Source organism: Vicugna pacos, chromosome 32 (genome assembly GCF_048564905.1).
Source record: "Vicugna pacos chromosome 32, VicPac4, whole genome shotgun sequence".
Lineage (NCBI taxonomy): Eukaryota > Metazoa > Chordata > Mammalia > Artiodactyla > Camelidae > Vicugna > Vicugna pacos.
The window spans coordinates 5,726,564-5,743,599 of record NC_133018.1 but is presented as its reverse complement, the minus strand read 5'-3'; the positions used below and the strand labels follow the sequence as shown (position 1 = coordinate 5,743,599).

Below are 17,036 nucleotides of genomic sequence, written 5' to 3'. Positions count from 1 at the left end.
CGTGGAGAGAACTGTTCCGGGAACACCCAGATTCTTACTATCTAGGTAGCTTTTAAATTGAGATTTTGGTGGAAAAGAAGGAATCAGACCTGACGAGGACGCGGCAGCGGTAACTGGCCGCCAAGCGCTCGGTCAGGCCGAAGTCTGTGTTCTGCCATGAGTTGGATGGGAGCTTTGGGGGGTTATCTTCTAGGTCAGGTTTTCTCCAGCCTTTGAGGTGCTCTGTCAGAATCAGCGGCTGGCGCAGATCAAGGCTGGAGGGGGCGGGATGAATCCCCATGGGATGGCCTCACCTCCTCTTTCACCTTACTCAGGGTTTGCCATTTAATCTCTGTGCACTTTAGTTCCCCAAACTGGGCAGGGGAGACAATGTCTTGGAACTCAAGATTAGCCAATTACTAAAATGTGTTCAATTGTGCAGAGTACTGGACGCGGTGTGCAGTACATCATGTTCTTGGCCAGTGAAAATGAAGAAGTATGGTTCTTGCCCGTAAAGCAGTTTTAATCTAATTAGGACAATAGTTTCTCCCCCATTGGGCCATAAATCTCTTGAGATGGGAACAGTATTTTACATCTTTGTAAGCCTACACGACGACGATTGGCACATTGTTGCCTAGTAAATGCTGAATGAATGAATAACTGAAGTAGCATGAAGAAGATATTAAAAAACCCAAAAGAGCATGAATAAATACCCAGCTAATATAGTGGAAACCATTTACCCTGAGTGAGCACGGAGTAGGGGAATTAACAGGACCAAATGGGATTTGTTAAAGTGGTGAATAATAATGTATGGAAGCAAACTCTGGGAAACCTCTGAATAACAAGATGACCTTTGGCAAACCACATCCCTTTGCTGGACTTACCTCTTCTTTATAGCTTTATATTTTACATTTAAATCTATGATCCATTTTGAATTAATATTTGTATGTGGTGTCAGGTTTAGGCTGAGGGTTTTGGGATTTTTTCTATGTAAGGATGTCCTATTGTTTCAGCACTATTTGTTAAAAAGACTATCCTTCCTCCCCTGAACTGACTTTCCTTTTCTTTAAATGAAGGGATTGAATTAGTTGTAGAGGATGTCTCCTCTCCCTTCCAACTCTATGATGTGGGCCCATTTATGTTAACATGTGCTTCCTTTGAGTAAGGCCATCCTTCATGTCATACACACGACATATGTATAAGGAAGGTCATCTAGCTGCATCTTAAAATCCAGCTATTGGATATTATTCATTTGGTAGAAAAGGGATTTTCTTGCTTAAAAAATAGTTTTGGAAGATTGAGAAAGTTGGGTAGACAGCATTAGGAAATCAACTATTATTGTCTTTGGACAAATGTAATGAAACTTTCATTTCTTATGTCACTCAGAATGCCCCCCCCCCCCAAAAAACTCGATGGCTTAGGCCTTCAGAAACTAAACAACAGCTGGTCAATCTTCATCTGAATCTTAGATTCACACATAAAATGGTAAAATAGTCATTGTGCCACCACTTTAAATAGGGCAGTTGAGATGTAGGTCAAAAGGTGAGCACAGAGTGAGTCTTTAACTGAGAGAACACAGATTTGCCTCTTTCTTACGGAGATCATAATCCTTGTCACAGAGTAAACATATTAAGCATAAAAGTGAATGGTACTGATGCTCTGTAAAGTTTCAGATGCTTGTAGATCCAATATGCAAGCAAATATATAAGTGAAAGGCATTTGAAAGTTAGAGTTCTGTTCTTAAAACCCATAGTTATGAAATCTCTCATAAGTATTTAGATAATGACCCAGAACAAGGTGATAAAAAAATCAGTAATTTTCTGAGAGTGCATGATCTGTGGAGTCATACCTCCTGGGGCTGTCAGCTTGTGAGCTTTCAAAATTAAGCAGAGTTTGTACTTGAATAGGAGACTTCTACAAACAACTGTTCAAAGGGAAAACAACAATAGCAACAGAATAGTTAGAGGTTGAAAGGAGTCTGGCTATTTAAAACAATTATTTAGATCATTTTTGCCTTCCCGAAGCCAGCTCATTGTATAGCACCAAAGAAAGACACTACCATGTTTAGAAATAAAGCAAGCAAGCCTAACAGCGAGCAAGATGCTGGTAGTACATCATTTTAGATGGAATGAAAGCAAAGGGGAATTTCATTGTGGAGCGTCATTGTGGAAAAACCCACACATTGTGACTCAAAATTCTTGATTTTTATTCTCGGTTCTGCCTCTAAGGGGTTGATTGACCTTGGGTAAGTCAATTGATTTCTCTGGACCTTGATTATCTCATGTAGAGAATTAGATGTTCAGACTAGATGACATTTGAAGTTCCTTCTACTTCTAAAATTCTATAATTCTTTTCTAGACCCTTAATTCTTTCTTGTTTCTGTAGCACTTCTCTATTGACTCCGCAGACATTTATTGAGCACCTACTGTGTTCCAGCCGAGGATTCAAGAATGAGCTAAACTAGACACAAAAGTTTATATATGATTCCACTTATATGAAACGTCCAGAATAGGCAAATCCATAGAGATGAAAAGTAGATTAGTGGTTGCAAGGGGTCAAGGGATGGGAAAATGGGGCATGATTGCTAATTTCTTTTGGGGTAATGAAAATCTTCTGAAATTAGATAGTAGCAATTGTTACAAAACTTCATGAATATACTAAAACCCATTGAACTGTACCTTAAAAAAACTTAAAAAATGAAAAATGAGCTAGGCAGATACAACTTTGCCCTCACATTATCTCACAGCAAGGTGGAGTGGTATATATTACAATGGGCACATAATCCGGACTTGGTGGTGGTGGTGAACCAGGGAGTAATTCCTTGAGAAAATTACACTAAGGCATGTCTAGGGGATGAGTAATAATTGGGAAGGGAGGAGGATGTTTCAGGCAGAAGGAATATTACAAAAGCCGGAAAGCTAGAGAGAATATAGGGTAATTAAAGTGGACAAGAATACCTGGTGCATTAAAGTGTAAGGGAAAATGGTTGGAGACGTGGCTAAGGAGGCATGAGCCAGTTCATGAGCCAGATCAGGGTAAGGAGTTTAGATTTTATCCTGAGGGCAGTGGGGAGCCATTGAAGTATTTCAGTCTAGGAAGTTACATAATCAATTTTGTAATTTAGAAAGAAAAACCTGGCTGCAGTACAAAGAATAGACTGGAAAAGAGTAAGACCAGTGACGGGCAGAGTGGTGATTGTAAAAGTGCAGGCAAAAAATGAGGCTGATCTGATCTAAAGCAGAGATGACAACAATGTGAATGAAATGAGGAGTGGACATTTGAGAAATATTGAGACTGGATGTGGGAATGAGGGAAGGAACATGGTTGAGTCACAATTTTTAGGCCTGAGCATCTAGGTATTATTTGATGGTATCATTCAGTTAGCTAACGTACAGAAATAGGTTTGCAGGGGAAATAATTCACATTTGGATATGTTGGGAACATCAAAGTGGAACTGTCTCATAGTCAGAGGTATAGATCAGCACCTCCCAGAGGGACCTGAGTTGGAGATATACATATGAGAGTCATTAGAATAGAAATAGTAATTGAAACAATGGGAATGCATTTCTTCATCCAGGGAGTGTGTTTAGAAGTTAAAAAAAAAAAAGGAAAGGAAAGCTCCTATGATAGAACCTTGAAGGGCACCAAAAGCTAAGAAATGGGCAGGGAAAAAGTCTGAAAGTGGCAATGAGAAGGAACAACTGGGAGGCTGGAAGAAAACTAGGAGTTCAAATACTAATATAAGCTTTTTAAAATAAACATGTTTTGTTACATACAATGAAATGTGTATCAGACAGTGTTACAAGTACCATACAAATAATGCCTCATTTAGGCCTCACAACAACCCTGTGATGTAGGTACTGTTACTGTCCCTACTTTACAGGTGGGGAAACCAAAGCACACAACCTGCACAAGATGATATAGCAACTGAATTGCAGATTGAGATTTGATTCTAGGCAGTTTGTCTCCAGAAGTGTTCACGTGCTTGACCCCTATGCTATGTTTCCTCTCCAGATAAATATATGCCCCAATAAACACTGTAAGAGCCTTGGAAAGTTGGATTTGTTGTCTACATTTTACAAAAAGGAAACTGAAGCCCAGAGATATTAAGTAATTTGAACAAATCACAGAGCTACTAGGTAGTTGAGCAGAATTTGAACCTAGGTTACTTACCTCCAAAGCCTTTCTCTTAGACTACACTGCTGGCTATTTTTCTTTGTATACATACATATGTGTATGTAAAATTCAACTTTACTTATTTTCCAAATGTTAATTCCGCAGGTATTTCCCAAATGCTAATAGTGACTAGTTTTGAATCCCTTCTCAAAAGCAAGTACCCTGGGTGTCTGAGTTTTCAGTAATGATATCAATTTAAACTAGGTTATCCATAAATTCCAAAAATATTCGTGAATGTAGTAAATGCATTGTGTTCTAATTGGCTGATGTTATTTTCAAAGCTTTATATTCTAGAAATGTCTTCAGAATATCTTATGATCACAGAGAAAAATTTAAAACCCCACCAATATAGAAAACTATTTAAAAATCATTATTCTCTTACTTATTGTCTCTAAGACTAATAACTACCGCAAAAGGGGGTGGTTTACCATAGTTTAATAGGCCAGAACTAGAGCATAAACTCTTGTAGTTACTTATTTTTCCCATTTTATTTCCTGAAGTTGTAAGGGTGACAATTGATATGTTGAGTTAGTTTTGAAGGTTACACTCAGAAATGAAGGTTATAGTTTGAAGTCAACAAAAAATACCTTGGGATCTTAAGGACCAAAAGACTATTAGGTGGGGTTCAGTCTCACATGAAATCTTGTAAAAGAGTGTCCCCTAGTGCCACTCCGAAAAGTAAATTGAGAGAAATTAAGTACTGTTTATAATCTCTATCACCACCTTGTGGCAGTGTCCTCAAATAATTCTGCCCTCTTATTTGCAAAATCTTCCAGAATCTTGCATTAATCTATACACAAAAACGGGTCACAGGCTATCTTGGGTGATCCAGAATGGAATTTCTTTAAGTGGGTTATTTTACAAATATTTTGGTCAGAACTCTATAAAACCTTGAAAAGAACCCCAAAGTAAGTCCTTTGAAAAGAAAAAGGGAAATTTGCTTCTTTTTTTGTGTTAGTGAAGTGATAGAAGTGAAAACCAGATATATTTTAAACGTTAATGCTTTTTGTTGTGGTCAAGTGTATATAACAAAATTCACCATCTCAATCATTCTTAAGTGTATAATTCACTGGCACTAAGTGCATTCACAATGTTACACAACCATCACCATTATCCATCTGTAGAATTTTTCATCATCCTAGGCAGAAATTCTGTACCCATTGAACTTCCCATTTCTTCCACCCTCCAGTCCCTGGTAACCTCTATTCTACTCTCTATCTCTCTGAATTTGACTACTTTAGGGATCTCTACCTCATACAAGTGGAATCCTGCTATATTTGTCCTTTCATGTCTGGTTTATTTCACTGAGCATAATGTCAAGTTTATCCATGTTGCAATATGTATCTGAATTTCATTCTCTTTTAAGGCTGAATAATATTCCATTGTGTATACCACATTTTAAAAATCCACTCAACTGTTGTTGGACATTTGGGTTGTTTCTATCTTTTGGTTATTGTAATTAATACTGTATGAACATTGGTGTATAAGTATCTGTTTGAATACCTCCTTTCAATTCTTTTGGGTATATGCCTAGAAGTGGCATTGCTAGATAATATGGTAAATCTATTTAACTTTTTAAGGAACTGCCATACTGTTTTCCACAGCAATTGCACCATTTTACATTTCTACCAACAGTGTACAAGGATTCCAATTTTCCCCCACCTTCACCAATGCATGTTATTTTCCTTTCTTTTTTTTTTTTGAATAGCCATCCTAATGGGTGTGAAGTGTAAACGTTAACTTTTGAGTTGACTTTGAAAATCAATTACACATGAAGTTAATTCAAGAAATATTTTTGAGCCCCTCCTATATAGAGAGAACTGTTACACTCTGAGGGAATAACAAAGATGACTAAAATACTTTGTTGAGTCTTTAGGCGCTTTACAATTTATTTTTCTCCTCCAAATGTATTTGGGAATAAGTAAGTTAAATTTTCATTGGGTGGTGGGAAAAAGTAATCCAGAGATCTTACAGTATTTGTGAAAACTGTAATAAATATAAAAATGTTTATTAAACTAATTCTCCAAAGAATACAGTCAAATGCTCACTATATAGTTGTTCTTTGGAAAATTCACAGTAAGGATGTGTTAGGCAAGGTCTCTAATTAATTTTTTTTCTTTTACAGGTTATATTTGTTAAAAGAATCCTGATACATTTCTATAATGGCCACTGCTCAGCTCTCTCGCTCTATCAGAATTCACAAGGCATCTAAGGTATTTATTCAGAATTAAAAGAAAATCGATGACTATTTACTGAGTTAGTTCAGAATCATGACTTTAATCTTTGGTGTTTTTTTAAACAGCAGTTTTATCAGTTAATTGGCCCATAATATTCTGGCAGAGTATGTCTACATTTTAACTGGCTAATGGATTGAGGTTGTTCAGGAAATTAGAATGGATTCCTACAAAGTAACTTACTGGGTGCTTGTTTTGTGTTTATATATTTAGACTTTCTAGAGTAAAAGAAATCAGAAACAAAAAAAGATGTTTAAAGAGAATGGTTCTTTGTTAGACATTCACTTCCTGACACAATTAGGAAACTTCTGATGCACACTGTGATGTAATTACAAGAACTGAAGGAGAGAGCACTGAGAGAAACTTGGATGCTGGGGCCCGGGGGGAGCTTGCCAGGATCAGGCAACCTTGCTACCTGGGCAAGTTTATCTTGTCCCATGACATTCTCTGATGAATCATTCATTTATTCATTGAGAGCTCAATATTATATAACTTACAGGCAATACTGTGTTATTCTCTGAGAGAATTAAAAAAAAAAGAATCTTCATCTTCCAGAAGTTTATAATCTCATTAGGGAAATAAGATTCACAGGAGTTAAGTCAATATACAAAGTAGTATATGCATTAAGTATATGTGGAAAGAATAAAGCAATACAAATTTTAGGAATTTAGAGATTTTATATAGACTGGAATGGTTTGTATATTCCTCATGAAGGAGAAGGACTTAAAGTGGACCTTAAATAATGAAAAGGATTAGGATAGAGGAGAAAGAATTCTATGAGGAAAAACTAGCATATCCCTTGGCTCAGAATAAGAAGTGAGCTTGGCATGTTTCAGAGAATAACGAACATCCTTATTGGAGTGGATTGTCATCATCTTGGACAGAAGTAGGAAATAAAATTGAATAGGAACTTTGGGGACAAATTAATGTGGATCTTAAAAGCAAGGGTAAGGAATTTTTGCTTTATTCTGCAGTCAATGGCAAGTCAGCAGATTTGATCAGGACGGTGAGTAAAATAATTGTTTTAGGAATATTAAGCTGTAGCAGAAGTAGGAAAGATTGAAGTTGAAGGAGAATTAGGGCAGTCATCTTTCTGGCTCAAATTCAATATATTTACCAAGCAGACTCCTGATCTCTTTTAGTTTCCTTAATATGCTTCCTTCCTGGGGGGGTAAATGCTAAGTTGAGTATATGAAGTGCAATCAGCTTGGCAGTTATTTTTCTTACTGTAAACTAACAAATTGACCTTTTGATATAAACAGATCTTTGTAGTTTGAACTACATGAGCTACTTCTCCCAGTATATTTTAAGTGACTATGATTTTGCTATTTAATACTTAAAACAACAATAATAGTAAATATAGAAGCTAACATTTATTCAGCACTTATGATGTGCTAGGCCCTGTGCCAAGGGTTTTATATTATTATTTCAATTAAACCTCAAAATAAGGAGGATACTGAAGCTCAGAGAAGTAAAGTAACTTGCATTAGGTCACGTCATGTAGCTTAACAGCTAAGCTGCCAAACCTCACATATCATTAGCACACTGTCTTATTAAAATAATTTATAATAGTGTTTTCTATTATCAAGCCACAGTATTTTCATGTATTAGACATTTATAAAAATGTGAATGATTACCCTTAAAGATTTAGATCAGCTGAGCTGAGAGAAAAATTCTTGGAGTATAGAGAAGTAACAGAATTCTAAAGGCCTTTTCCAACCATTGATCTTCATTATTACAAATGACCTTTTAGATTCTTTAGATTTAAAGTAGATGTCTTTATATTTTCAGGTTATTTAACTTTACAAATGGTTATTACTCAAGTATTACCTCTAAATTTTGGCATATTTTCAATAAGTTATTATATATGTCCCATGGCAGCTGTTACCCAATTACCCTCAAAGAACCTTAATTTCTAGGTCCCATGGGTACAAAAAGCAATTTTCTGTCAAATTTTACACACATACACATACATACACATGCACATTACATACCTAATTCTCTTTCAACTTTAATCTTTCCTACTTCTGCTGCAGCTTAATATTCCTAAAACAATTATTCACTGTCCTGGTCAAACCTGCTGCCTTTCCACTAGTTTCAGAATAAAGCATAATTTCCTTAGCCTGGCTTTTAAGATCCATATTAATTTGTCCCCCAAATTCCTATCATACATGCAAGAGTAATAATTTTATATATCTTTTTAACTAAACATAATACAGTTTGGAAAAAAGGAGGAACTGATCATTCATTTTCACTATATAGTGTACCAAAGAAGTAAGCTTATATTGCAAAATCATGTCTAGAATGCCCAAAAGACATCAGATCTAGATATGGAAAAGCTTTAGGGGAATTCTTTTTCATCTGTAGGCATATTTGTGAGTAGTACCTGCCTCTAAGTAACAGAATTATTAAAACTTCAGCAGTTGAAATGTGCAGTATAATACAAAAAAAAAAGACCCCTGAATTTGAATAAGGTAATCAGAGATTTATCATCCTGACTTCTACTAGTGTAGATTAGTCTCACCTGCTTTTGTACGTTTTATAAATGAAATCATACAGTAGTACTCATTTGTATCATGTTTCTTGTGCTCAGCTTTATGTGTGAGAGTCACTTATAATGTTAAATTTACTTGTAGATCATTTACTCTCAATGCTCTATAGTATATCACTGTGGTAATAAACCGCCATTTGTTTATCCATTTCCTTGTTGATGGACATTTGGGTAGTTTTCAGTTTGGGTCTATTACAAATAATGCTGTTATGACCATTCTTTTGGTGAACGTATGTTGGGTGTATACCAACAAGTGGTATATGGGTCATAGGATATGTTTATATTTAGCTTTAGTAGATATCACTAAGAAATCTCCCATAGAGGATGTACCCATTTATGCTCTAATATATATAATATATGTGCATTTCTCTGATGAAGTTCAAGCACTTTTTCATTGTTTATTGGCCATTTAGATATCCTTTTTTGTGAAGTGTTTGTTCAAGTCTTTTGCCCATTTTTCTTTCCAGTTGTCTTTTTCTTAGTGAATTTTAGGAGTTCTTTATACATTCTGGATATGAGTCCTTTGTCAGATGCTGAGAATATCTTCTTCCACTCTTGAGTTGCCTCTTTGTTCTTAATAGTCTATTAATGAACAGAAGTGCTTAAGTTTAATCTAGTTCAAATCATCAATATTCAGAAAGTACTTTAAAATTGTAATGTATTGTCACAACACCAGCTGGAGTTCATGAGACATATTTGGTGCTTGGATTAAAAGGAGACAGGAAAAAGCAGTGTCAGACTAGTTGTGACAAAAATGATCAAATTTTTATTTTTGTGTTAACACATGTACACAATAAACATTGAATGATATGACAAACACGTTGAAGTGATAACTCAAGATACCAAACAATCTATCAGCAAATACTCTATATGCAACATAACTGTTAGTTGGTAGGCACTTCTTATATACTGAAGTAAAATCCATGCATCTGTCACACTTATGGCATTTCTAATATGGCACACTATTTCTTAAGGCAGATTAGCCAATCTTTTAAGGAGAACTGTATAAATCATTTAATACATCACACACATACATACAAATTTTAGAAGGAACCTATTGTTAGCACTGATACTTTTTTCTGGCAGGTGGAGGAGGTAATTAGGCTTATTTATTTATTTATTAATGGAGGCACTGGGGATTGAACCCAGGACCTTGTACATGCTAAGCATGCATTCTACCACTGAGCTATACCCTTCCCCCAGCATTGATACTTTTTTGTAGACCACTCTGATATCTTACAGAACCTTAGTATTCTGCAGAACTCTAGCTTAAGCGAGGCACAGAGGTGTGGAAATACATGGCAGTAGCATAGTGGATGAATAGTAGTTCCACCTGGCTAGAGAGCAGGGTGCATAGGAGAGGGTAATGAAGTAGGGACAGAGGGCAGAGGGTGGTAAGGCAGGAAAGCTAGGCAAGCATAAGATTTGACATTTCTCAAATGCCTCACTTGAACTCTATCCTGTACGAACATGTGGAGTGTCATGGTAAGATCTGTATTCTTCAGCGTTAACAATGATGGCCACATGAAGGACAGAGTGAATGAAAGGAACTGTTGGAAGGAGATGAGAGGCTACTGCAGCCATAAAGGGGAGAAGTAAGTATGTCCTGAGCCAAGGCAGTGGCAGTGACAAGGGAGAGGAGAAAACAGATTGGAGGACTCTTCTGGAGAGAATTAATAGGATTTAGTAATTGGATTTGGGATATGGAGGAAAGAGAGAGAAGCCAAAGATGACTCCACCACTAGCTTGGATGATTGGAGTGGATGCTGATTCATTTGCCTAAGAATGAGACATGGGATCAGGTTTTAGTCAGGGTGATAAACTGAGTTTGAGGGGTCTACAAAGTGGTCTAGGTGCAGATGTTCAGAAAATAGACATATAGAAGTCAGAACAGAAATAAGGACTTGAAGGCTTCTTTGTATAGACTGTACCTGAAGCAATGAGACTAGATGAAATTACCCAAGAAGAGAGCTATGAAAAGGGAAAAGACTGAAGACAAAATTCTGGGGTGGGGCCAAAGTTTAAAGAGCAGGAAAATTGGAAAAAATAAAAACCATTGAGGTAGATATGGAGGGAGGAATAGGTGAAAAAAAAAACAAACAAAAAAACCCCAAAAGAGAATAGTATTAAGGCAGCTGAGAAAAGAGAGTGTAGGCAAAAGTGTCAAACTTTGCAGAGAAGTTTCATAGTGTGAGGACTGAGACGAGGTCAATGCTAGGATATACTTTGTGACTTTGGAGAGAATACAGTAGAGGGGAGAAAAGACAGATTGCAGTGGGTTCTGAAGAGTGTGTGTGTGAAAGGAAAGCTTATACAATCACAGTAAAAACCCCAGCTTTGCCTCAAATCCATGGATCATCATAAAATAAATTATATTAGTCTTGAATTACTTGGATAAATGTCTCTGCCTTTGCTCTGCTTTGCCTGAACATCCAATTTAATGCAATATTCAAAGCCCTTTTCCTTTTGATTATCTATAAAGGTATCAGATTTGAAGTCTTGAAAGAGCTTTCCATTTTATTTGTGGTAATGGCATGATAGGCTGAATATATTAAAGAGTACTGATCTTTTTCTTTTTCCCCCCACCAGGAAACAATTTTCCCATCCCAAATCACTAATGAGCACGAGTCATTGATAATGGTGAAGAAACTCTTCGCTACTTCTATCTCATGCATTACATATCTAAGGGGCCTATTTCCAGAAAGCTCTTACGGAGAACGCCATTTGGATGGTAAAGTTTAACTAAATGGTTACTTTGGCTGGTGTTGCCCTTTTTCTCTATTTGGCAGGAATAAATGTTTAATTTCTCACAGAGTGTGCTAATTCCCAAGTCATGGATGGGCCTGTTCTTCAAGATCAATTTGCTAATTCATTTTCCATTTTAATTTCACTATGTTTAGTGGTTTTACTTATAGGAACCATTACTTCCTGGCTAGATACCAAATGACAGACTGAGGAGAAAAGAAATCTATCTGGACAAGCCCAGTAATTCTAAACCATACCTATAAAAGCAGCAGCCAGATTGAAATCTATTTGGGTGCTGTACTTTGCACTATTCTGTGCCTCAGTTGAATTTGTTCTTTGAGGTAGGCTTTGGCATTGAGGAATTTTAATTGAGAAGTGTAATTCTTCCTGTTAACATACACAAATATGCCAGGGAAAAAGATATACTCATGCCAAGCCTATTTGATGATTAGCATGGATATTAAGACAATTATTATTCTAATCAGCTCTGATCTTTCCGAATTTTTCTCTTTCCTACTTTTCTTCCTTTTATTTCTTGTGTCCTTAAACTCATGATTTCATTTCTTTATGTTACAAACTGTTTCTGTCTCCTTTCCTTCTCTTCTATTACAAAGAATGTACCTAGGACTCTTCAATTTTTCAAAAATCTTTTTGTTTAAAAAGTTGGATTGTGATAACAATTCAGAAAATCTTGCTGACTTGTCACTATAGTGGGAAGTATCATTTGGAAAATAAGTATAGAGAGCTACAAGTTTCCTTGTAAGATGTTATTTTTCAAAATCTAACTTTACTTTAAATTTCTCAGTCTGTATTTAATGATATACTTTGGCCTCATTCCAATCTAATTTTCTTAAATTCTCTACATGAACATCAGTGAAATGCATGTGTGCTATAAACATAAAAGCATGGTATTTGCAACTGTAACAACCTCATTTGTATTATGTTCTCTTTTGGTGTCTAGGATATAAATCTGTAACAGTGAAAATGTTTATATATAGCATATAGTTGCAGTTTCTCCTCTTGTTTGGAATATAGAATTGGTAAAAAAGACATGTTTTGGATAATTAAGCACTTATTATGTGCCAATCACTAGCTTAGGCATGGAGGGCGATACCATTCTTTATAGCTTTATTTTTTGTGACAGTTTTAGTGGAAGTGACATATCTCCCTCTCAATGTACTTAAAGTAGCATACATCATAAAAATGTTCAGTACACCTATGTTACTCTTTTTTTTTGGCAATCTCTAAACGTTATACCAACATGGAATAATTTTAATATCCCTCAATAGCAATAGAGGTAACATCAATTTTAGGATAGGAAATCAATATGAAAAGGTGAAGTGACTTATATAAAGTCATACATGAATCAGTAATTGACTTTAGACTGATCTACATCAAAATGTGTAATACGATTTTCCTATTCTTCCTTCCTATAGTAAGGTAGTTGAATTTCAGATAGAAATTAATATTTGAGAATAATCCGTGGCAATTTTTTCATCTGTTTTTTTTTTTTCCACTGAGAGGGAGAGAAACACTAGAGAAGTGATTTGAGATTGAGGTGTATGTTTTAAATTGGTTAATGGAGATGGCCACAATACTACCCTACGATTACTTAGGATTTAGCAGAAGCAGAGAAATGACACAAGTTGATTTTGTAAGCAACTCAGTTGTGCTACATTATAGAAAGGAAGACTGCTGATACACAATAAAAATGGGAACTAAGCCAATTATCAACATAGGATTTATTTTTAAATTAGATATTCAGAGATTCAAAACATTTTTATAAGCTATAAAACTAAGTGAGTTAAATGGATAAAATCATTAAAGGAAATACCCTTATTTAGCACGGACAATTTTAGTACAGCAGACTGTGTTTCTATTTTTGTAGACCTCACTTTAAAAATCCTCAGAGAAGATAAAAAATGTCCCGGGTCACTGCATATTATCAAGTGGTAAGTAACTGAAATTCCACCCAAGTTGAACAACATTATTTTTATCATGGCTGAAATTACCCGTAAGACTTTATTTGGTAAGAACCTTTCCTTAAAACCATTGCCTTCTTCCTTTCTTTTCATATTTCTTTTTACACAATTTCCTACAAATGTTTAACAATTATTCAGTATTATTTTAAGATACTGATTTAGTTTTGCTTTTGAAGAAAATAGACTTTCTTTATACAAGAAAGAAAAATATCAATCAAAATTTGATTACTCATCATATGCATGTCAGTGTCCTAAACATTACAAGAGGCAAAATGAAAAATAAGATGTGGTTCCCTACCTCAAAATTGTTTATCTATTATTTATGAAGTACTATCAACTTATTAAAAAATACTAGGAGTTTTAAAAAAACGATTAAATGGGAAAGGTGAAATGACTATCAATTTAATGTATTTCAAAGCAAACAATGTAAATCAATTCTGTACTTGAGATTCTTTTTGGCTTTGCATCTGGTCCAAATTGACATCGAACATTTATTTCTTGACAGGATTCAAGGTTGTTTTGATGCTTTGGAAAAGAGATACGTAAGAATGTTTTTAAATTTATACCAGAATCAAAGGCTCATCTTTTAGCCCTTTAAAAGAAAAGCTTAGTGTTTATTTTGTTGTGTTTTAACAGTATACTGTCTTACCCTTGCATTCATGAACAAATTTCTTTTTATTTTATGTCTTTGTAGTCCCGTTGATATCTCATTTACATCAATTAGCAATGAAACCCTCATTTTTCTTTTTTACGTACTTGTATCTTTTTGACCACAGAATTTCCTCTGAAGTCACTGGAAGAGATCCACAGGATGTGGGACAGGGCAGACAAGAATCTGGCATTTAGCACATTGAACATGTTCAAAATACTGGCGATTCAATTTGCAGATACTGCAGAAAGGAAAAAATGGACGAATAATTGGTTTTATTCTATGTCAGTTTTTTTTTTTGCTAGCTATATTTGGCACATGAATATAATCTGGTTCCTCAAAACAGCTAGTATTGTAGCTTGAATTTTTTTTAAAATGCAGCTTGAATTTTAAGTGCATTAGATCTTTCTTGCTGCCCAAGCAAGCTACGAAGGGTGTAAAAATTAGAGGCTCCAGTCCTAGATGACGACTCAGTATGTATATAAATGAGTTTTCCATCACTGCTTTCTCCCCCATTCCCCATCTGTGTCTTCTTTTTACTCCTCCTCAATTCCTATTCCTTTAAGAACCGTTATGGTGGAGCAAGCCTTACATTGGATAATTTAGTTGCACTGGTACATTTCCTTTTTCACTGAACAGTTATTACTTATGATTTATTAAACATTGACCTGGGAGACTGAGGAATACAAAAGTAAAACAGATACGGGGTTGTGCTCACGAAGAGCTATAGACCATGGCAGAAGATAAATGACATTCATATGCGTGGCTGATGATCAGCTATTGCATACTGGCCTAACTGTACCTGTTGTTAAAATATTGAAGTATTCTATATCAGGTGGTGAATAGTTGTTTCTCTGAGACCCCCAATGACTCCCACCAGTCCTCCCCCTCCCACAACCAGTGTCTCTGTTGGGATCTCTTCAGACTATACCACAATCTAGCAACTAAAGGCTGGCACCTGGCCCAGGGGGAGCATCCAGGAACCCAGTTCCAGGGCTAAGTTGGCATCTTTTCTGATTGGTCAGTACCTGTGCCATGTTGGGCTGTTACATTTTGATTTTTTCATATCTATTTGATATTTTTACATAAAACATCACCTTTATCACAAATATAAATAACCATAACATTCATTAGAAAGCACTGCATGCCAGAGGCAAGATACTGATCATGTGCAGTGGAAGTATGGACAAGGTAGGGTTATACCCAGTGAGGGGCATGGAGGAAATCTGTGGGAGAAGACGACTTCTGGGATTGAAGGCCCTCAGTATCTAGATGGGTTGAGAGGAGGAGAAGGTCACCACCAGCACACAGAGCAGCACTCATCCATCTCCCTTGACACTCCTTTAGCAACAGTTCTTGAGCGTCCATCACTGAGGGGCAGCACAATACAGTTAGGAGCCCAAGCTTTAGAAAATGGCAGTCTGAAGCGACTCCTAGTTCTGCCACTTAATATCTTGTGATCTTGGGCATGTAACCTATTTCTTGGTAAGTTTCTTTACAATAAAACGGGAATATTAACAGAATCTACCTCTTAGGATTGTTTGAGAATTAGATGAGTTAATAATCTAAAGCAGTAGTTTTCAAACACTAGCTTGCATCAGAATCACCTGGAGGACTTGTTAAAACACACATTGCCAGGCTCCACCCCAGAATTTCTGGTGTGAGAATTTGCATTTCAGACAAATTCCAAGTGATGCTGGGACCGCTGCTCTGGGGATTGTACTTTCCAAGGCATCACTGTCTCCGTTGCTCACTATGTTCAAGCCACACAAGGATTCCAGAGCATGCCAAGTGCCTTTTACTGTTGTACATATCGCTCCTTTTGCCTGGAAAATTCTCTTCCTTACTTTACACCCTTTATCTGGCTGATTCCAATGTATCCTTCAGGTCTCAGCCTAAATGTTTACCTCTCTAAGGAGGCCTTTCCTGACACACACCTCCCGTCGTTCTGCCAGCCTAGATTGTCTCTCTCTTTAATGTCCTCAGGCACCCTGTGCTGCTGCTTCGTAGCAATTAACACAAGTGTAAGGATGTGCTTCTCCGTGTACTTTTCTGTTCTCCTGTGCTGGTGGCCATGTTCTTTGAGGTTAGGGGCCATTTCTATTTTTGAAAGAATGAATGAGTAAATTATTAATTAAATAATTCCTATAAATTAGAGTTTCACTGTGTAGCCTTAAAATCAATTGTATGCAGTAACCAAAATGGCCACACAGTGTCACTAATGTTTTAGTCCGTTGGGTGAAATAGGTGAATACTTTGATATGAAATTATGGTCCTAAAATTTTCTAATTTGTATCCTAGTTTTTAAAAATTTGTGATAGGCTTGATTATATCTCTATCTCTGTATATATTCTATTATTCTGTCAAACAGAAAATCTATTTATAGTAATGTATATGTAGGGAGGACAAAGATTTTATAGACACATCAGATTTCAGATTTTTTGCTTTAGTAGATTACTTTCAAAAGGCAAAATGTTTTAGAGATGCTTATGGCATATTTAATTTTTAGTAATAATGAATTATTTTGTGTATATCTTGCCTCCTAAATTGGAACATAACTTATAGACAGTAGGATAGTTATCTTTTTTTTGCATCCCCTTCTTCCCAGCAGAACCCTGAGTGTGCAATAAACAATCACTTGAATGAATGATTAATATGTGTTTCTCTGATCTTCTGAATATTTTTTCTACCTAAATCTTTGTAACTTCTTTGAAGTTATA

At 35.9% G+C, this 17,036-nt stretch overlaps 1 protein-coding gene across 6 annotated transcripts in view; it reads left to right on the top strand.

The window, feature by feature from the left end:
- The window catches only part of HORMAD2 (HORMA domain containing 2), a 56,229-nt gene that overhangs the window by 515 nt on the left and 38,678 nt on the right, over positions 1 to 17,036 (top strand). For all 6 annotated transcript variants that reach the window (XM_072953256.1, XM_031692598.2, XM_072953259.1 and 3 more), the window contains exons 2-5: positions 6,281 to 6,368; positions 11,530 to 11,671; positions 13,574 to 13,637; positions 14,173 to 14,209. In XM_072953256.1, the coding sequence (XP_072809357.1) occupies positions 6,318 to 6,368; positions 11,530 to 11,671; positions 13,574 to 13,637; positions 14,173 to 14,209 (294 nt within the window). In that variant the 5' untranslated portion in view covers positions 6,281 to 6,317. The remainder of the gene's footprint in view (positions 1 to 6,280; positions 6,369 to 11,529; positions 11,672 to 13,573; positions 13,638 to 14,172; positions 14,210 to 17,036) is intronic.